Source organism: Chanos chanos, chromosome 13 (assembly GCF_902362185.1).
Source record: "Chanos chanos chromosome 13, fChaCha1.1, whole genome shotgun sequence".
NCBI lineage: Eukaryota > Metazoa > Chordata > Actinopteri > Gonorynchiformes > Chanidae > Chanos > Chanos chanos.
In genome coordinates this window covers 10517542-10536797 of record NC_044507.1, presented here as the reverse complement: position 1 = coordinate 10536797, position 19256 = coordinate 10517542, and the positions used below count along the sequence as shown (strand labels likewise).

The 19256-nt window shown below is 37.7% G+C and overlaps 3 protein-coding genes across 5 annotated transcripts in view; 2 read left to right on the top strand and 1 right to left on the bottom strand.

The window, feature by feature from the left end:
• Positions 1 to 1551: 1551 nt before the first annotated feature.
• On the top strand, positions 1552 to 6764 carry LOC115826739 (protein mono-ADP-ribosyltransferase PARP12-like). The gene is made up of 8 exons (XM_030790624.1): positions 1552 to 1898; positions 3595 to 3730; positions 3946 to 4222; positions 4331 to 4441; positions 4569 to 4701; positions 5187 to 5358; positions 5638 to 5746; positions 6643 to 6764. Exons 1-8 carry the CDS (start codon positions 1552 to 1554, stop codon positions 6762 to 6764), a joined length of 1407 nt encoding a protein of 468 aa, XP_030646484.1.
• Positions 6765 to 8415: 1651 nt separating this feature from the next.
• On the top strand, positions 8416 to 15449 carry LOC115826218 (protein mono-ADP-ribosyltransferase PARP12-like). 2 transcript variants are annotated; one of them, XM_030789954.1, is made up of 12 exons: positions 8416 to 8732; positions 9475 to 9610; positions 9874 to 10147; positions 10320 to 10412; positions 10533 to 10658; positions 12543 to 12733; positions 13088 to 13208; positions 13291 to 13387; positions 13644 to 13728; positions 14345 to 14475; positions 14578 to 14729; positions 14983 to 15449. In XM_030789954.1, the coding sequence occupies exons 1-12, from the start codon at positions 8416 to 8418 to the stop codon at positions 15234 to 15236; spliced, it is 1977 nt and encodes a 658-aa protein (XP_030645814.1). In that variant the 3' UTR covers positions 15237 to 15449. The 2 variants fall into 2 exon arrangements, with proteins under 2 accessions (XP_030645814.1, XP_030645813.1); XM_030789953.1 differs by having other exon boundaries at positions 10308 to 10412; positions 10533 to 10665; positions 12562 to 12733.
• A 2012-nt stretch (positions 15450 to 17461) lies between these two features.
• Positions 17462 to 19256, bottom strand: part of tbxas1 (thromboxane A synthase 1 (platelet)) — a 53497-nt gene continuing 51702 nt past the window's right edge. For both annotated transcript variants that reach the window (XM_030790066.1, XM_030790065.1), the window contains 2 exons: positions 18787 to 18949; positions 17462 to 18632 (listed from right to left, as the gene is read on the bottom strand). In XM_030790066.1, coding sequence (XP_030645926.1) covers positions 18531 to 18632; positions 18787 to 18949 — 265 coding nt within the window. In that variant the 3' untranslated portion in view covers positions 17462 to 18530. The remainder of the gene's footprint in view (positions 18633 to 18786; positions 18950 to 19256) is intronic.

The following is a 19256-nucleotide window of genomic DNA, read 5'->3' as shown; positions in this document are numbered from 1 at the left end:
GCTGGGTATCCTTCTTTGAATTGTTGCATTAGGCTCAGTATACCTGTTTGGCTGTATTGGGCTGGGTATACTTGTTTGACTGGCTGTATTGGTCTGTGTATGCTTATATGTATGGCCCATAAAAACTGATGAATCCTCCTTCTATGAGGCCATTCTTGAGTTTGTGTTAACCTGTTACTCTTTGGGTTTCTGATCTGTACCATTTGTTACCTTTGGAAAGCCTTGGGAACACCTGTAAGAGAGATCTACAGGGTCAGGAAGGTCATGACGTTGTTCTGTCATTACTTCAGAACAAAGGCTGAATAAAAATGATTATACCTTGACTGAGTTTTTGTCATTTTATCCACCTCTGATGACTTTTTCAGATATGTTTAAATTCATTTAAATGATTTTTCTTCTACCTAATTTATTTACTCCCAGCACATCTGTTCCTTAGCCCAGATGTAAAATTAGCTCATTTGTTTATTTGAGTGTGTGTATGAGAAAGAACAACTCTAAGATGAAGAAGAATGTATTTATGAAGACCATTCAAATAAATTAACATGCCTTGACATCAATATGTAACAATATGACATATTCATGTTGTATTCTAGACTCATATAGGTTTTTCATTGGACATCTGATCATTCATTTTCATTGAAATTCCTGTCTCTGGGAAATAGTTTTAGGTGACACAAATTAGGATTGCTAAACACTGCCCCTTGCCAAGAAGGAGGAAATCCTAGCCTCAGTTTTGTTTTCACTGAAACACCAAACAAAAGAGAAAATATTTTGGATGTTTACGCTGTATGTCCTGTTGTCAAATACTTCTAAAATGTCGTTTTGTAACACGTCACAGTGATGCCTGGCAAACATTAAGAATGCTTAGACTTTGGAATGGATCCAACCAGAACGTTAGCAATATTTTTAGTATGACTCTATAATCCAAGTTCACGCACGTTTTACGCAAGTTATTTTCCAACTGATCTGTTCCTTATATGTTTTGCTGTACCTTGCTGCTCTCTCAGACACAGACAATGAAATCTAAACTGTGGAGAAGTGGTTTAAACAGCTACATTGTTATCAGTGCCAAGGGGAATCTGCCCAGCTACTTCTGTATAGTGTTTCTGATCAGTTCAACGGCCTTGGACAAAGGTTGCTTTGACAGTGACTTCATTATATCATCTATCTTCAAGAAGCTTTGTTTTTGTTTGTTTGTTTGTTTTTTTTATTGTTCAAACTGAATTTTGTAATTTTTCAGATTGAAGTAAACTGAAAACTGGCTAAATCTTAACTGATTGATTTCTCTTTTCTTTGCCAGGTTGCTGCCTGATCTCAATCTGAAGTCTATAAAAATGTTAAGTGACCTTGTTGTCTTGGTGCATTTTATCACTCTGACTTTGAAGATCAGCTGACATTGATATGGAAGAGGGTGTAACAGTGTTTACAAAATAAGAAAACCAAAGCTGGAAGTTTCATTTTCATTTCTGGTAAAACATGACAGTGAATCACAGTATATTAGATTGCACTGGACTGAGTCTGGTCACACACAGGAAGAAATGTCACAACCTTATGAGGACTCTCAACAACATCTGTAAAATGTCTCTTAGGTTCATCACTAATGTTTTAACAAAGTTGCTTTGCCAACATCAAGGAAGCTTAGACTTCAAGAATCTCCAGAAGATACTACAGGAAAATTACTCATGTCTCGAGAAGGTTGTTTCTGATGTGTTGTCTGACAGTTCTAGATTCGTCATCATTGAAGGCGATGAACCCAGCGGCAATTTGATCTTCAGTCCTGACACGTTAATAGTTGCAAAAACTTCTTTGCGAGTTTGTCAGAGCCTCCCAGACCAATGTGAATGGTGTGAGAACCTGCACCTGTGCAGGTATTTTGTGTGTGGTGACTGCAAAAATGGGTAAGTGACCCAAAACTTCATATGAAACATGTAAATACACGTTGAAGTACTGAGTTACCAAAATTATATATATATCTGTGTGTGTGTGTATGTATGTATGTATGTATATACACACACACACAAATTATGAGTAATTCTTTTATTAAGTGTGTTATCATGAAATTCTTACTAAACAGATAAAGGTGAGGGACAGAGATAGAAATGTGATTTCCACATTTCTATCTCTGTGGATATTCATGTGATTCATTTGATCATTGGTTGCTAGTTTTGGCCAGTGTTGTAGCGCTCGAGTCCAGAAATCGGACTTGTCTCGGACTCGAGTCGCGTTTTTGGTGACTTGGGCTTGAACTCGAGTCATAATGATTGTCACTCGGGCTTGTAATCGGACTTGACAGTTTAGGACTTTCACTTGGACCCGGACTCGAACTCGACAGTTTGCGACTTAGGACTTGGGCGCTAATATGTGACCTACCTGTTGCGAGAATGATGACAGGCAGATCGTCCAGTCCAGAAGTTTCGCCATCTCTGTGTCGTCACCAATCAGCGCATTCCTGTCCCAGCTAAGCCTTACGTAATCATTCTAACCTCAGTACAAGAAGCAAATTGCTGCGCTTTATATTACGTAGTTTTGTCAACAGATTGCGGTATTTTGTTATTCGCCATGAACGTCTGTTAAGGAGCGTTATCTTACTCCATTCTGCTGTCCTTCTCGGATTATTACCACATAGCGCCAACAAAACAGCACAGCACAGTCATTAAAGCAACCTCCGTATATCACGTGCTCAAGTTATATTATTACTTTATTGACATACAGTTGTACTTACATACATTGGAAGTGAAGTTCATCAATAAAAACCTGAAGTTGTTAAAAATCTTTATGGTGTACAAGGTTGAAAAAAAACCCCCTCTGTTCTCTTTATCCCAGATCGATTTAATTTGATAACATTTATTTCTGACGCCTTGACTTGGACTTGGACTTAGACTCAAGCAACAGGGACTCGGACTCGGACTCAAACACTACTGACACAGACTTGGACTTGGACTCAAGCAGTGGAGACTTGAGACTTGATTTAGACTTGAGGTATTTGATTCGACTACAACACTGGTTTTGGCAGTTTTCTAAAAGGTGTTTATAAAATATTTATAAAATATTTGCTCATCTCAGCAGCTGTATATGTATAAGCCTTGGAGATGTCATGGGAAGGGCTGTATTACATGCACAAAGTGGATTTAAAACCCATTTTATATAATCACAGGAGCAAATCAATTTAAACTGCTCTGTAGACCGCTGCTGGCATAACTTTTTAGATTTTTTTTCTTATTTTTTTAATAGTGTTGAACACAGATATGTATTTATATTTATACACACACACACACACACACACACATATATAATCACTATTGAAAGTGTATGTGGTTGAGTTTCAGGCCATTAATATACAAGTTAAATCTAACACATTCATGTCTGGCAGCTCTGAACTCTACCGTCTGTTGGAATGTAGCAGGGCTTGTCAAGTCACTTGGTCGCATAGTTTTTATTTTCATGTAAAGGACATGCATTACTTCTGACCTGACTAATGTGTTGACAATCAGTTATTTAACTGATTAAAAGGTGTTTTTCCTCCTTTATCTACTGTGTATTTCTAAAGAGTGAATAAGTGATATTTGGACTCAACTGTGAACATGTCTGTCTTAGGACAAAATGTAGATTCTCCCACAATTTGGATTCCTTGCACAATAGCGAGGTTTTGAAGAGAGTAGATGTGATGTATCTTGAAGAAGAGGAGTTGTTTCAGCTTTTGCTGCAGAATGACCCTTACCTGTTGCCAGAGGTGAGTGGAAATGCAGGGGTCCTACAGAGGTCCTACAGACTTGCATGTATCTCTTGTATTTAAGTAACAGTATTTGTAAAAGAACGGAGAAGGAATAAGTTTTAAGTTCTATTGTATTTTTTTTTTAATTAAATTTTTTTAATTAAATGAGACTCCTCTTTTTTGTTTGTGTCATAGATTAATTTGGATGTTTCACTTTCAATTAATGGTTTCAGGTCTGTCCTCATTATAACAAGGGCAATGGTGACCATGGATCCTGTAGGTTTAAGGCAGCCTGCACCAACCTCCACATCTGCCGGCATTTTTTACAGGATGACTGTAAATTTAGAGCTGAATGTAAACGCGCTCACGCTTTTGATGCAAAAAGTACAAAAATTCTGAGTGGCAAGAGTCTGAGTTCAGCCAACATTGACATCATCTACAAGATTTACAAGAACAAGCTCCTCATAACCCATTACAAAGACAAAACAGTCTTGAAGATCCCTGAGAAAAGTAAGAAAGACAAACGCCTGACGAGTACCGAATACCCATTCATACATTTCCACTAGCTTTCTCCTCACTAGCTCTTTCCTGACGTGGTGCGTTCTGTCTCCATTACAGTTATGTCGATGGTGAAAGATCGTCCCAAGAAAACATCTACAAATTTAATATCAGAGCCAGATCAGAATGAAATCTGCCTCTACTTCATACTCAGAAGATGTCACTTCAGAGGTATTATCGGTTATATCAATTGAACAAAGTCATAATACAAACAAACAAAACAAAACTGTCAAATACTGATGTATAAACATTAAAATATCTGTGGGGTTTATTTCCCATTCTTATGTCCTTCCATTAGGAAACTGTGCTCGTGTTCATCACCATCTGCCATACAAGTGGCAGGTACTGGACAGGGATGGAGAGACATGGAGAGATTTTCCCAATGGGGAGGACATTGAGAGGGCTTACTGTGACCCAGCAAACGACAAGAGGTATCTGTAATTAGACTCAAGGGTTGTTATTTTTACCATTACTTTAATTAACTGCATTGGCTTGACTGACAGGAGGCTCGATATTATAAAGATAAGACAAAACAATTCTCATACAAGATATTCATCATTTGGAAATGATGTTTGTCAGGAAAACATGAATTAGCACTTGATGATGATGCTTTGTCTTAAAATCAAGAGTCAAACTAACCTCTTGGATCAGAGATTCAGACCTTGAAACATATAAAGAGCACGTTTGTCCATACTTCTACTCTGTTATGTCCTCTCTGCAGCTTGTGTTTTTTTTGCTGGCAGTTGTTTGAAAAATAGACCAAACTCACAGGACAGGATTTCTCACGATTCTTTTAAGCTGTCTGCTTAATGACTGTGTAACAGTATCATTAATGTGAAAATTAGCTAGCCATGCATGCTGACCTGCTCCCTACAGACTGCTGTCTGTGAAATGTTGCCTCTATGCCTGTCTTCAGTGATTCTGGGAATCAGTCAGTGGACTTTGTCTCAATGACATGTCAGGGGCTGTCGGTTCGTCGCCTCTCCACTGTATCGTCCATAACCCGACCTCCTAATTTCATTCTGACCACTGAGTGGCACTGGTACTGGAAGAATGAACAAGGAGTCTGGACTGAATATGGACAACTGGTTAGTAATGTATTTATAACAGAATATGTCTGTTTATGCTGCCATTTGCATTAATACAATGAACACACTATAACTTGGACATGGGCTAAAAAAAATTAAGCCAAAAGCAATCTGTCTGGAAAAGTTCATTCTGTAAATGCATTCAGTTTGAATCAACTACGTAAGTAAAACGTGATTTGACATTAACTACTGTGAAAACTTGTCTAGTTTGGAGGGAATTCTTTCCAACCTGAAAATGAATAACATCCGGACTAATGTTGAATATACTGGTCTTTACAGGGAGATGAAAAAGATGAGGCTACAATTACCTCTCGGACTCTGGAGAATGTTTATACGAACAGCACTGAAAACGAAATTTTCCTCAGCAATTACAAACTCCATTTCAAAGGTACCACCTAATGAGCTTTAAAATTGTTTTGTGACCCAAAATGAATTTTTTCAGATAGCATATGCAGAGATGACATAAATAAGGCCATAATAACCACTTAGGTTTGCAAGGCTGACCAAGGTCTCCAGGCCATCTCATTTATCACGATAAATCAAGATCTCCTGTTCTAAACTCTGTCTCCCAGACAAGACCTAGTGCTATTTCCACCCTGTCCCTTTATCCTCTTTCAAAATGAAGATCATCATTCAGAGGTCGTTTCTTCACTTTTCATAGCTCTTGTCTTTTGTGTGAGTGCTTCTCACAAACAGCTTTCAATGAAATTTCCTTTTCACCGGTACAGCATTCGAAAACAGGACTAGCAGTTTTGCTGAACCCGTTTTCTAGGAAAATCAGTCAAATTGCCAGTTCTGAGAAAAACTAATGGACCTTTTTAGGATAGCAACATGGAGACAACAAGAGTAAAGTACACAGTCACTGTTAATGACCTCATCACACTGAGTCAATCAAATAATAATTTTATATATATATATATATATATGCATCACACAAGTTGCAACAGGTCATTAATCTTGATTTTACAGGACTGGTGCATGGCCAAAAAAAACCCAGAAATCAGACAGTTGTGTATACTGAAATACTTGAAATACTCCTTCTTTTCCAATACAATGCTGCAAGTGTAGCTAACATAGGAGAGTAGAGAATAAAGAAAGTTGAGAAGCTGTGCATTCCATCTACAGTAAAGGGGACATAAATTTGCATCTGTCTGATGTGTGCTTTATTGCTAAATACACAACACAAATAGTTAAATAGCAGTAATTTAGTAATGTGTCTTCTTCAGGTAGGGGTCAGTACATTAGTACTTTGTGCTTATCAAATTTATTATGTTTTAATTTCAGATATGTATGAACAAAATATGAGGAACAATGTGAAAAGAACTGTTCGGAGGAGGCCACGGTTTGTTTCTGCTCAGGAGGTTGAGAACAAGTTGAAAAGGTATATCACAACAATTCTCACATAGTCTGATCAACGGATGTAGCAGAATGTTCAAAGCAGAGAAAACACAGTCCAACAATGTAGTAGAACACCTTCCTAAATGAGAACGTAACGCTGTTTAGGGTAAACAGTTTTGCCTCTTTCTTTTTTTTTTGACTGTAAAGGGCTAGAGTGGGGGAAATTAATCATTGACTTTCAGTTATGTCTTTTAAGGTTTCCCTCACCTGAGTTGGCGCTGAGTAGAAAAAAAAATCGAAAGAGAAAAGTAATGTCTTGTTTTTTGAGGCCTCATAAAAGGTGATTGATAAAAATGACCAACAGACGTCCTGTTCACATAAAGGCATTATTTGAGGCTGAAACTGTCTCAGGATTGTATGTCTGTTTCAGATATTATATTGCAACATAGCAATGGACGCTTTAACATTTTACTTACAACGAAAAAGTGCTACACTCTTGATTGTGACGGCACATGGTTCAGTGATTCACTCACACTGATTTCTATTGACTAAACCAGAGAATCTCAAGAGATCTCCAAACTGAAGAACCCCACCGCACAGCATCACTACAACATTACCACTTGCCCAGCTCAGCAGCCATAATGAGCAGCTCTAATGACAGAGATCAAGAGACTGGTGTTTTGAATTTTGGATTTTTCTCATGTATATAATGTATGTAATTTTAACTTAAGTCACAACAATCTGTGTAAATTATGTCACTGTGTCAAAAGTACGTACTATGTGAACTAGGACATATGTCCATGTATTTTGAGTCTGTATGTATTGCAATTTTGTACCTCTGTTTTACATGGTCTATATTATTATCATAGATGCACAAAGCACTTAGTGACTTGAGAACACTCAATACATTAGCTCTTTTGTTGTAGGGCAGTATGTTCTTTCTGAATCTTTTAGTCTTAACAATAGTTGTAATTTTTTGCACTGAGTACCAGCTCTTTAATAAAGTAAGCGGCTCTCATTCTTTTAGGTTCATAACTAGTTTCAAATGAATGCCAAATGGTAATAATGTTTTTTTTGCTTTGATTTGCTTTGATACTGATGATTATTTTCACTTAGTGTACCACTTTTAAATATTATTTGTAAGTGCTGAACTGAAATGGGGTAAAAGTACTAATGTAAAGGAATTTATGCTCTTTTTAAAGAGTTTCTTGTGACTTCTTATCTTTACATGATCAGCTGCTAAGTATTCTATTCTGATATGATTCTGCTGGAATGTAGTTTTCAAAACATTAAACCGGATATTCGATATTAAATTAAGTACAGTTGCAAATGTGATGTTTCGCACACTGTTGTCCTGTTTTTAGTGTTTGAAACAGACTCGTGTAACTTCAGCTACTGCACAGTACAGCAGGTTTCATGAACTGCCATTAATAAATAACCAAAAAGCGCCAAAATGGTCTAACATCTTACCGAAACGGTACTGGACAGCTGCCAAAGAAATGTGGCGTGATGCAGATGCCACTGGATTGAGATGGCATGACGTTTCTCTCTATGAAGTCTGTAATACTGCGCCGCTGTGTGCTCAAAAAACAGAACGGCATCGGTGGCAGTTTCAGTTTCATTTGCGAAGAACTCGTCAAACGAAAGTGCGATAGACAAACAGGAAGGCAGTCCTAAGGTTTAGTTGAGTGTGTCTTGTCGTGCGTATACACTAAGAAAATGTCTTCGGTGGTCGCAGATCATATAACGACACTACTTTGCAAAAATCAAGGATGTTTAGACTTCGAGAGTCTTGACAGCAGTTTACGACAAAGGTTCACCGTTGCCAACGAAGTATTTTTAAACGTTTTGTCTGATAATTCCAGGTTTGTCATTATTGAAGGTGACAAACCCAGTGTTGATTCAGTCTTGAGTCCTAACAGCGTAATAATCGCGAAGACACCGTTGCGTGTCTGTCAAGACCTTTCATTTAAATGCGGGCAGTGTGAGAACTTACACCTGTGCAGGTACTTTGTATGCGGAAAATGCAGATATGGGTAAGTAAACAACACTTCATATACAGATTTCATTTGTCGGCATTATTATGGAAGGAGGAAGTTAGAACTATTGCAGCAGTCTGTTGCTAACTTTTTTTTTCCAAGGTGATGATCCGAAATTAATGTTAAGCTGAAGCGAGCGTCTAGTATGGCTATCAGAGATCTGTTGAAGTGGCCTATCGCTAGGACGGTACTTTGCGCTTGTTAAAATGCAGTTTCATGAAATAATACTTAATTTATTGAAATCGACACGTGTAAGAAATTACCTCTTGAATTTAAACTTTAAAACTTCTTTCAAATATCGGAACATTTCCTTCTTTCACCTATCGCAGTCTAATTGATTTTGCCATGCGCATTCTTCCTTCTGAAGAGGTGTAAGTTGACAACAAGATTATTTGTGCCCCAAATTCTTGTAACTTTTGTTATTAATATGAGAAGTGCTCCTAAAATTTACTTAAAAATACTGTTGAGTTTCATGTTTTCTCAAATGTTTGGCAGTCTTGTCCTTTAACTGTTGTTTGGCAGTCCTGTTGCCCAGTAACAGAACAGGTGACCTCACATAACCCTGTTCTTTCTATGCAATGGAAACACTACAAAAGACAAACTATCTTGCCATGACCAACATTTTTCAAGATGATGCATTCAAGCTTAGATTAAATTGGTTTTGTGTACTGGCATTTGACCTAGGTACACAGGAAAGTTATACATATTCATATTATCATATGAACAAAATATATTTCAGGGCCAAATGCAAGAACTCCCATGAGCTGGCTACTGTACACAATAAAAGGTTATTGCAGAAAGTAGGACTTCAGCATCTTGTGGAGTCAGAATTGTTTCAGCTTTTGCTCCAGAATGATCCATACTTGCTACCGGAGGTTAGTGGAACAGAATAAAACCATTTAAACTTTTAAAAAGTCAATGGAACATTGGTAGAGACTTTCAGGTTTCTGTACATCATGTATGTTTGAAATATATATATATACATAAAGTAATTTATGTTTTAACAAGGTCGGAAACTGAAGTAGATTCAAAAATACTTCTTCAATGTTCAGCGTATAGCCTTCAAACTGCTCAGTATGTTAAATAATTTCCATACTGTAACGATTTACATCCTATACCCTGTTTGTATTTGCCTCAGGTCTGCTCGCATTACAACCATGGCAACGAAGAACACGGCTCCTGTAAATTCAAGGCAGCCTGCACAAATCTCCACATCTGCCAACACTTTCTGCAGGACAGCTGTAAGTTTGGCGCTAACTGCAAACGTGCACACACATTTGCAAATTGTATGAACATCCTGAACGGCAGGGGCCTCAGTCCAGAAAACCTTCGAATCCTCCACAAGATTTATAAGAACAGGTTCCTGATAACTCAGCAAAAGGAGAAACCAGTCAAGAAGATCCCTGAGAAAGGTAAGAGGAACTGGTGACGTTGTTTTTCACACGTCATATATTAATTTAATCTGACCAGCAAAGAGTGTATTTTGTCTCACGCACAGCTGAGAGAATAGTTAAAAGTTTATTTGTCCTCTCTTATTTGTTCCTTTTCCCTGTTTCTGTCTATTCTTTCTAGCGCCTGTGAAAGAGCGTCCCAAACAGTCATCTACCAACCCTATCAGTGATGCAGATCGGAACGGAATCTGTCTCTTCTTCATCCGCAGAGGATGCAGCTTCAAAGGTATCATTACCTCTGCAAGACAGATGATAAAGATAAGCCACACAGCTGCAATAGAAGAAATGTAGTTTTTAAAAGGACTTTTTCTTATGTAAGAAACTTCTTTTTGCCTCCCTCAATCAGAGAAATGTGTGCGTGTCCACTACCATCTGCCTTACAGATGGCAGGTCTTGGATAAGGATGGTGTGACCTGGAAAGACTTGCCCAATGGAGAGGACATTGAAAAGGCCTTTTGTAACCCAATCAATGACAGCAGGTATGTGTAATGCATAGGGGATATTACTGATGATGATTTATTAATGAATTGAAAATTCTTCATTTTACAGTTAGTAACAGCAATATGACATGAATAATAAGCAATACAAACTAACACATAAAAATCCCTTGATGTTAATAATAATGGTAATAGTCACATACATCACTGTCATGTAAACAGAAAGAGAACATGACAGTAATAACACCCGGTATGCAGATCATACCATCAAGCATAAAGATATGCACAATTAAATGGATTACTGTAAAATAAAATGATTCTGTTCCATTTTATTAGGAAGCACTATTAAGTGCAGTGAACTATGTTAGTAATTATGTTAAGAGATTAGACAGTGGGAAGAAGCCTATGAGATCAAGTCACCTCTGAGTCATTACAGCTTTCACTCTCTAGTGGATCACTTCTAACTACAGTTTAAATGTGCAATTGTCACAGATGCTGAATTTACTACTCGTGAAAGGTCTGTGAAGAAAAACACAGGACAGCTGTGTTTGCCTTTTAGCTGATAAAGGATGGATAGTGTAAGGGAAATTTAGAGTCCCCTGTAATGAGAGTTGCTAATTCTCAAATACAACAAACTTCAGATGTGTCGAATCATTTCTTCTTTATTTCATGCGCATGAGAGAAGCACACCTCAGAGATAAGGTGCAGTTCTCACTGGGGTTAAGGAGCGCAGAGCTTTTCATACAGTAAGGCAAACAAGTCCAAGGACATGTGTGGGGGGTTTACATGATAACTTTTCTCAGGGAGCATAGGATACTTGCCGTTCGCTCCCCGAGTGGAACAGACACACAGTTCACTCAGAGGCCTTGTCTTCTACGTGATAAATGCTCATTGTTCTAACACACAGATACATTTGCAGCATATAGTAATTAAGCAAGCACAGGTCCCTGTAATATTAATGCTTCATCATGACAATAGCCATGAGGCATATTTTCCTTCTAAAAGTTGCAGTCACCATGCAAAGCGATATTTTTCTCACAACGGTGAAAACTGGCTTCCAGCCTGAGAGGAGAGGAATGAGGTCTATCATGATGATGTGTGTAAGAAACAATGTACTATCAGGGTTCACGTAGTCTGAGTTAATAGTGATCAGCGTCTGTAGTTGAGATAGATGTGTCCCATGACGATCCCTAAGATCCATGGAATCAAACAGTAGATGTAGACAAGATGTAAAGAGTAACAGATGTAAGGAACTGCAGGCCCAGTCTGGGTGGAGGTGTTTTTGACGTTGCTAGAATTGCTGAATCAGGCAACCATAGTGTTCCACAGTCAACAAAGGGCGTGGCTCTGTGGCTGTCTCACTGTGTAAGTGAGGCCATGTTTGGAACATCTGACTATTATGTTTTAGCACTGGTGCTTATCTGTCAGCTGAGGTTGAGTAGGAAGAGAGAGACAAGTCCAGAGTTTATGACAGTTTAAATTAACTTTTTTTTTTTCTGGAAAGTTGACAAACCAAGAATTAACTGAATAAGATCCAGAGCCAACTAACCGACTCTGATTATTAAAGAGTAACTCAAAAATGGAATGCTGGTGCCATTAATGTGCTAAATAATGAATTTATTTAAGAATGCATCCACTCAGCCAGCGATGTCACAGAGCTTTCCTGTGGTGAATGGGTTCCTGATATCAGCTGGTCTTCATTATCCTCTATACAAAGATAATGAAGACACTCTGAACTTCTCTCTTTGTCCAGTGATGCAATAGCATTCTTTGAAGCTAGAAGTGTCAGTCAAAGCTCAGATACCTTTTGACAGAATCACATCATCACATCTTTGGCTTGTCTTTATCATGACACCAAAGCCCTCTAAAGCCTTGCCAAATGACCATGTTTACTGAATGAGTTTCTGAAGATTGCTCTCTGTTAAATGTTGCCCTCAGTGATGCAGGCAGTCACTCCGTGAACTTCATCACAATGACTTGTAGAGGGTCATCGGTTCGTCGTCTGTCCACTGCGTCTGCTATAAGTAAACCACCTCACTTCATCCTGACCACGGAGTGGCGCTGGTATTGGAGGGATAATGATGGAGACTGGATTGAATATGGCCAGGGGGTTAGTGGAATGATGTTATTTATGTTACTGTACTACACGAACTGGTACATAAGTAAAATGTAGTATAGTGAGCATGGAGCAGGCAGTCTGTTCAGCCTTTGAACTTAGATGTATTGAACTTCATTGACGTTCATTCCGTTTATAAGCACACTTTGCAGGCGATACCACTTAACCTATATGTTTGTACAATACTGAGTGACATTTGTAACTCAATGATATTTTCTTTCAGTGAAAGGTTTTAAGTATTAAATGTAGTTGCAGACTAAATTGCATTTAGAGTAGTTGTATTGTTGTATGAGAATGTGATCCAGGGAGTCTATAACATGGGATCTAATGCTTGAAAATTTTTCGCAGGAAGATGCAAGGCTACTGGCCTCTATCACCTCCCAAACTCTGGAGAATCTATATCTGGCTGACACAAGCAGTGAAATTCCATTCAGTTCTCCAGCTCATAAATACATTCTCAGCTTCAAAGGTATTAACCTCAGAGATTTGTCCTGGAATGGACTCCAGTGTGTCTCTAAATTTGTTTATTAATTATCACATCTTGATTACAGGTATGTACCAGCAAAATATCAGACACAAAACGAAAAGAGAGATTCGAAGAAGACCACGTTTTGTTTCTGCTCAGGAGGTTGAGAGCAAGTTGAAAAGGTATAGCACTCTCGCAAAACCTCCTGAATCATTCTTAGCAGAAAAATAATTTTGTTGAGTGATACTGTTCCTTGTATGAAAGCAATTTCTGGAATACAAATTTTCTGGGGGAAAAAAAATTCCTGTCATGAACTGAGGAAAGCACTCTAATAATGAATCATTGACAATTTGATTAAATTGTGTAAGTTATCATGTAACAGCTCTTACATTAACTCTTCATATAAACTCACAGTTTTTTATTTGATTGTCCAATCAGTGTGTCTCCAGAAACCTCCAGCTCTGCCTCTGTGGATATACCCAATGACTGGGACAAAGCAGCAGTGGACAGTCTCTCTTACAAGGTACACAGTTCACATATTCGTAATGAATAACTCTAATAAACAGCATGTAGAATCTGGCTTTGGATGCATAAGCCTTCTTTGAGTTTTCACTGTTCTCACAGGTACTGCTATTGGTTGTTATGCATTTGTATGGTTCCTTCATCTAGAAAGGCTAAGTTGTTATGTTAAAGTATCCCCACTTCTTCAGCCTCAACTGAAAATTTGAATCATAAGAATTTTATGTACTTACTTAAGTACTTGTACCAGTCAGTTGCATGTACTTCATGTTGTAACCTTTAAATCAAGGGAAAAATTACTTGTCGTAATTCAATGCTGCATTTAGAATTTGTCCATTTGCATTAGCTCACATTTATCAAAGCACAGTTTACTCACATTCCATCTTATAGATTACAGATGGAGGTCTTTCAATATGACATCACATCTTTGCCTATTTGGAATTTAACTGAGCTGAGACACTTAGTTGTTAATGTTCAGTTTTGTCTTATAATCATGTTAGTGACTGGAATCATTATAGTTTTGTGCAGTAATTAGGGATATCAAGTAAGGGAACACTCTATTAACCATGTGTCAAAAACTGAAATATATTTATACTGAAATGAACTTGTGTTTTCCATAGCTTGTTCCCCTTGCAAATTCGGGATCTAAGTACACAATGGTCGAGAAGTTGTTTAAAAGGACAATGACTCACAGAATCATCCACAGTATTAAAAGAGTGCAGAATCCCTCTCTTTGGAAGATGTTCCAGTGGTATGTACACCTCAAATACTTTTTTTATGCACATGGATGTAACCATGAACACTGGCCAATTAAGCTCACAAATGCGTCGTTATACCTGTGTGTGTGCACCAGGCAAAAAGAGCAGATGAAGGAGAGAAACGGAGGGAAGGAGGTGTTTGATCGCTACCTTTTCCATGGCACTGATCCGTCACTGGTGGATGCTATCTGTGAGCAGAACTTTGACTGGAGGATCTGTGGAGTTCATGGCACACTTTATGGAAAAGGTTTGAAAAGATTTTTGTTGAAAGAATCAGTTTATTAGGGTCCAATAATATCTATTTATCTATTTATCTATCTATCTATCTATCTATCTATCTATCTATCTATCTATCTATGTGCCATTTATCACGAAAACATCAGTCTTCAAAAATGCAAAAGACAGCTGCAGGTATTATAGATGACTTGTTTGTTTGTTGTGTGTTTGTTTGTTTGTTCTGTGTTTGTTTGTTGTATGTTTGTTTGTTGTGTGTATAACAGGGAGTTACTTTGCCAGAGATGCTGTGTACTCTGACAAATATGCTTCATCCTCAAACGGCAGAAAGACGATGTTTCTGGCCCTGGTTCTTGTTGGAGAATCTACCAGAGGTAACAGTACTTACCTACGTCCTCCACAGAAAGGAAGCAACAAGGGTTTCTATGACAGCTGTGTGGATAATGAAAGCAATCCAGCCATTTTTGTCATCTTTGAGAAATATCAAATTTATCCAGAGTTTCTTATAGAGTACTCTTAAGGTAACATGTAAGGTCATCTTCAAGATTCAAGATTCCAGAAATTTATTTGTCACATGCTTGATTGTACAAGTACAGCAGTAGTGAAATGAATTGCAACAACTCCAGCAACTGTGCAAACGTAACGCTATATACCAGTATAAGATGAAATAAAGAAAAGAAAAAATATAAAGCTAAATACAGGGAAAGTAACGGAGAATCAATCTAAAAATAATAAATAATGATATAAGGGATATGTATGATATATACAGGGAAGTAAACAGTTTGCAAGATAAACAAACAAAAAAATCTCATTTGCTCTTTTTTTTGTTAACATTTCCTTTCGTAAATGTTTGACCTATTAATGGAAAGCACGTTATAATAACACACAAACATTATGTATGTCCTATACTTCATTCAGCTTTAAATTTGTCATGATGTTCCCAAATTGACAGTTTTTGCTGTGTCTGCTTTTCAGTTGAGGGTGTGTTCCTTTCAGAATAATAAAAGCCATTGAAGTCAACCACATCTGTTTTTTATTTATTTCAAAAGTCTAATACTAAAGAAAAATATTTTTTAAATTGATTTTCTCATTTAAATACTTTAAATATCTTAATTTATCAATGTCCACAAAAGTTCTGTCAACTGTGTTACAAACAGAACTCCACACTGCAACTCAAAAATGGTTTGTCCCAATACCATGTGACCAACATCTCATGTCATTTTCCTCCGTGGTGAACATGTTGAACACACTGTGGTGACTGTCCTCTCATTTTTACAATATTTTATTTATAATAGCACATGAGTCAATGAGGATATTAACTGACTGTCAACTTTGTTACGTACATTGTTATGGTTTACAATTTTTTAAAAGATTTTAATTCAATTATGTGTTCAAATTTGACGTTAACCTATTCAATGAAATGACATGTGGTCAGCCAGGCAAGACCTACCATTGAAATTATGGGTAAAAATAGGGAAATTGCCTACGATGTTACCAGTCAACTAAGTTACCCAGCAGTCTACATCATCAGTCATCATTATCAAATCATTATCAGTCTACATATGTCACAACACACATTATACATATAGGCACACTTTCCCTTTCTCCCTCATCAACACATTATTATATATTCAGTTGTTTTAAATAGTAACAAATAAGCAATAGCAGTACTAAATAATAAATAATAGTAAAAATACATAGTAGTAATACACATCCTTTCCCTTAAAAAAAAAAAAATTAATGTTCAAGCTTTGAAACTAGCGGATATGTTACATCGCAGGAATATAGTAGCTTGAAGCACTGATGGTTCTATTGAGAAAGAACACTGTTTTTGTACTTTCTTGTTGATGTGAAATGTACCCCAAATTAGGGAATGACACAGTACATTTTTGTACTGGCACTGATCATCATCAAACAATAGAGATAGCCATTACATTACGAATCTTCCAATCTGTAATAATCTGTGATCAGTTTCAAATGACCTTTATCATTTAGATTGTGTTTCTAATTTGGTTCTTTACATTTTGGGGTATTTTAAAAGTTCTCTTTGCACTTTGCAGGCTAGAGTGTCCGTTTGTGCTGTAGCTCTAAGGAATGTCTCTGAAATGGTGGGCAGTGCCATTCAAGCTACTGGCACTATATTCTCTGTATTCATTCTCTGTGAAATAAAGGAATGACTATGTAGAAGGTAATAAATGTCTCTGTGGACACAGCCGGTCTGTGAGTCTCATTCTATTCTCTCTGGAGAACTGGAGCGGTGACTCGAAATGAGTCACTGCACACCACTGCATAACTTTGCCTCGGTTTTAATTAGAACTGGATCTACCAGTTTTATAACGCTTGTCTGCGTTTTGATGTGCTTAGTATTATTTGACTTTGTTTAGTCTGAGTTGCGTGTCGAGGCATAGAATCTGCATCACGGATATGTCTTCTCAAATTATTACGCCAACTGTCAAATTATAGTTAACGTTACAGATTAATAATGTAATGACTCCAGGAAGAAAGTTACAAGCTCCATGCACGGAGAAACTGTTACTATTCTTACTTGTGTTTTTCAACGGCGACGAAACGTGCAGCTTGAAAGATTGTCGTGAAGACGTTTCTCCACATCTAATTTAAACGCCATAACAATGATAAAGCGGCAATTTCAACTTGTGCATACCTGCATGCTTTCAGTGCCCACCCATTTTATTGAGCTGACTCCAATAACACAGAGAAAATAAACATACGCACATCTTTGCAGGTCCCACTGAAATTTATTTATTTACTTAATTTCCATGTTAAGAGCATTTAGTAAGGCATTATTAGATTACAAAGGACACTGTTAGTTTTGCGTAGAATACAGTCCTCCATCGTATAATCACAATCATTGTGCATAATGAGCAGTGCAAAAGAACAGTAACAATGGGTTTGACCGCTGTCTTATACAGTAACATTGTGAACTTCACTCTTAATGCATTTGTACTCTGGGCTGTACCTTATCAACGCATTCATGAGACAAGGAAATAGAACCAGGAAGCTTGGGTGAGTTTTATTGTCCAACTTTGAAAGATAACTTTCTCCCAACCTGATTATGATATGTGCCTGTCCTAATTTGTTTATAACAAGTTCAGCTCTGGCAACAGCTTGAGGTGACCCACAGCAGGCTCTCTTATGGATATTTCTGGATCATTCACAGCTTGGCGTACTGCATGCGCTAAGTAATATCACACCAAACTGAAATCACATACAGATGATTAGATAATACAGGATGATCACATTAGTGGGATAAAAAAAACCAATCAAGTTAAGATCCAGTAATGAAAACTCTTGCAATCCAGTGCAAAGAGAGCATGTCTATCTATAGGTTTAATCATTCCAGTATCAGTCTGAACCATTACTAGCTGAATAACAAGACCACCCACTTAATACGGAGCTTCAGATTCTCAATCCAAATCCATTCACTCTGCTGTTTGTATTCATCCATCAGCGTTTTAACTAATTTCTGAGTTTAACCAATTCACGTGTCATTGCCAGCAATGGGTGTAGAGAGCAAGACCTCGTCCGTGGTCCATAAGAACGATGGATGATCTTAGTATCATTTCACCTGTCATGAGCCTTTTACCATTTAAGACTAGGTACAAAAAAATAATTCTGCACTTCCATTGGAAGATTACCCTTCATGTATCCACAGCCCTCCACTACTGGAATCAAAGAAGTAGATATGTTTTCTTAATTACACAGCTATTGAACTGTAGATGTTTAATCAGTGGAAAAAAAATATCAAAGCAGAGTGTGTTTGATCTCTAACGCCTAGACATTATTGTCTCTTCTGTTACTGGTTCTGAGGTTCCACTGAGGTCTCTCTCTTGACAATCTTGACAAATATGCCGCTCTTGGGCCCCAGTGTGGTGTTAGATTTCAGTTCCAGAGGAACCTTTGAAAGAAAAATAACATTTTAATATCTTTTATTTAAATTGGCTGAAACGCATTTTGATCATGCATCTGAAAAGAAGTTAACTTGAGTCACATCCGGAACATTCTTTAAAAAACAAAAAACAACAAAAAAAAAAAAACACACGGCGGCTCACCTTTGTATCCTCACAGGCCACGATACTGAATCTCTGAAACACTTTGACGAGAGACATTTTGATCTCGAGCAGAGCTAGTCTCATGCCAACACAGCTGCGAGGACCTGCCCCAAAGGGCAGATACACAAAGGGGTGTCGGTTGGCCTTGGCTTCTGCTGTGAACCTGAAGCACAAGATACACTTTACTTTGGAGATAGCGCAGTCGTGCTGGAGTACCAGAGCACGCCTCATTGGCTCTAACATTAACCACAACAAACGGACACAGTCCCCCTGTTTCACCGCTCAGGCATGCACTGCACCGCGTCTCAGATAAGCCTGAAAACATTCATCAGTTATCTGTTCACAAAGTCCTCATTACTCCCTGTAGACACTCACTGAACTGCAGTCAGTTTCTGAACGCTGAATATTTTTAACACATGGACGTAAATGAGGGGCTTTGTGTATGTAAAAGCACCGGTGATAGCGTATGC

Bases quoted from the DNA above. Each gene is read 5' to 3' on its own strand.
- LOC115826218 (XM_030789954.1), top strand. From the start codon at position 8,416: ATGTCTTCGGTGGTCGCAGATCATATAACGACACTACTTTGCAAAAAT. The intron at 9,611-9,873 runs GTTAGTGGAACA...TATTTGCCTCAG, and splicing joins ATCCATACTTGCTACCGGAG to GTCTGCTCGCATTACAACCA. The intron at 13,209-13,290 runs GTATTAACCTCA...TCTTGATTACAG, and splicing joins ATACATTCTCAGCTTCAAAG to GTATGTACCAGCAAAATATC.
- LOC115826739 (XM_030790624.1), top strand. From the start codon at position 1,552: ATGAGGACTCTCAACAACATCTGTAAAATGTCTCTTAGGTTCATCACT. The intron at 3,731-3,945 runs GTGAGTGGAAAT...TAATGGTTTCAG, and splicing joins ACCCTTACCTGTTGCCAGAG to GTCTGTCCTCATTATAACAA. The intron at 4,223-4,330 runs GTAAGAAAGACA...TCTCCATTACAG, and splicing joins CTTGAAGATCCCTGAGAAAA to TTATGTCGATGGTGAAAGAT.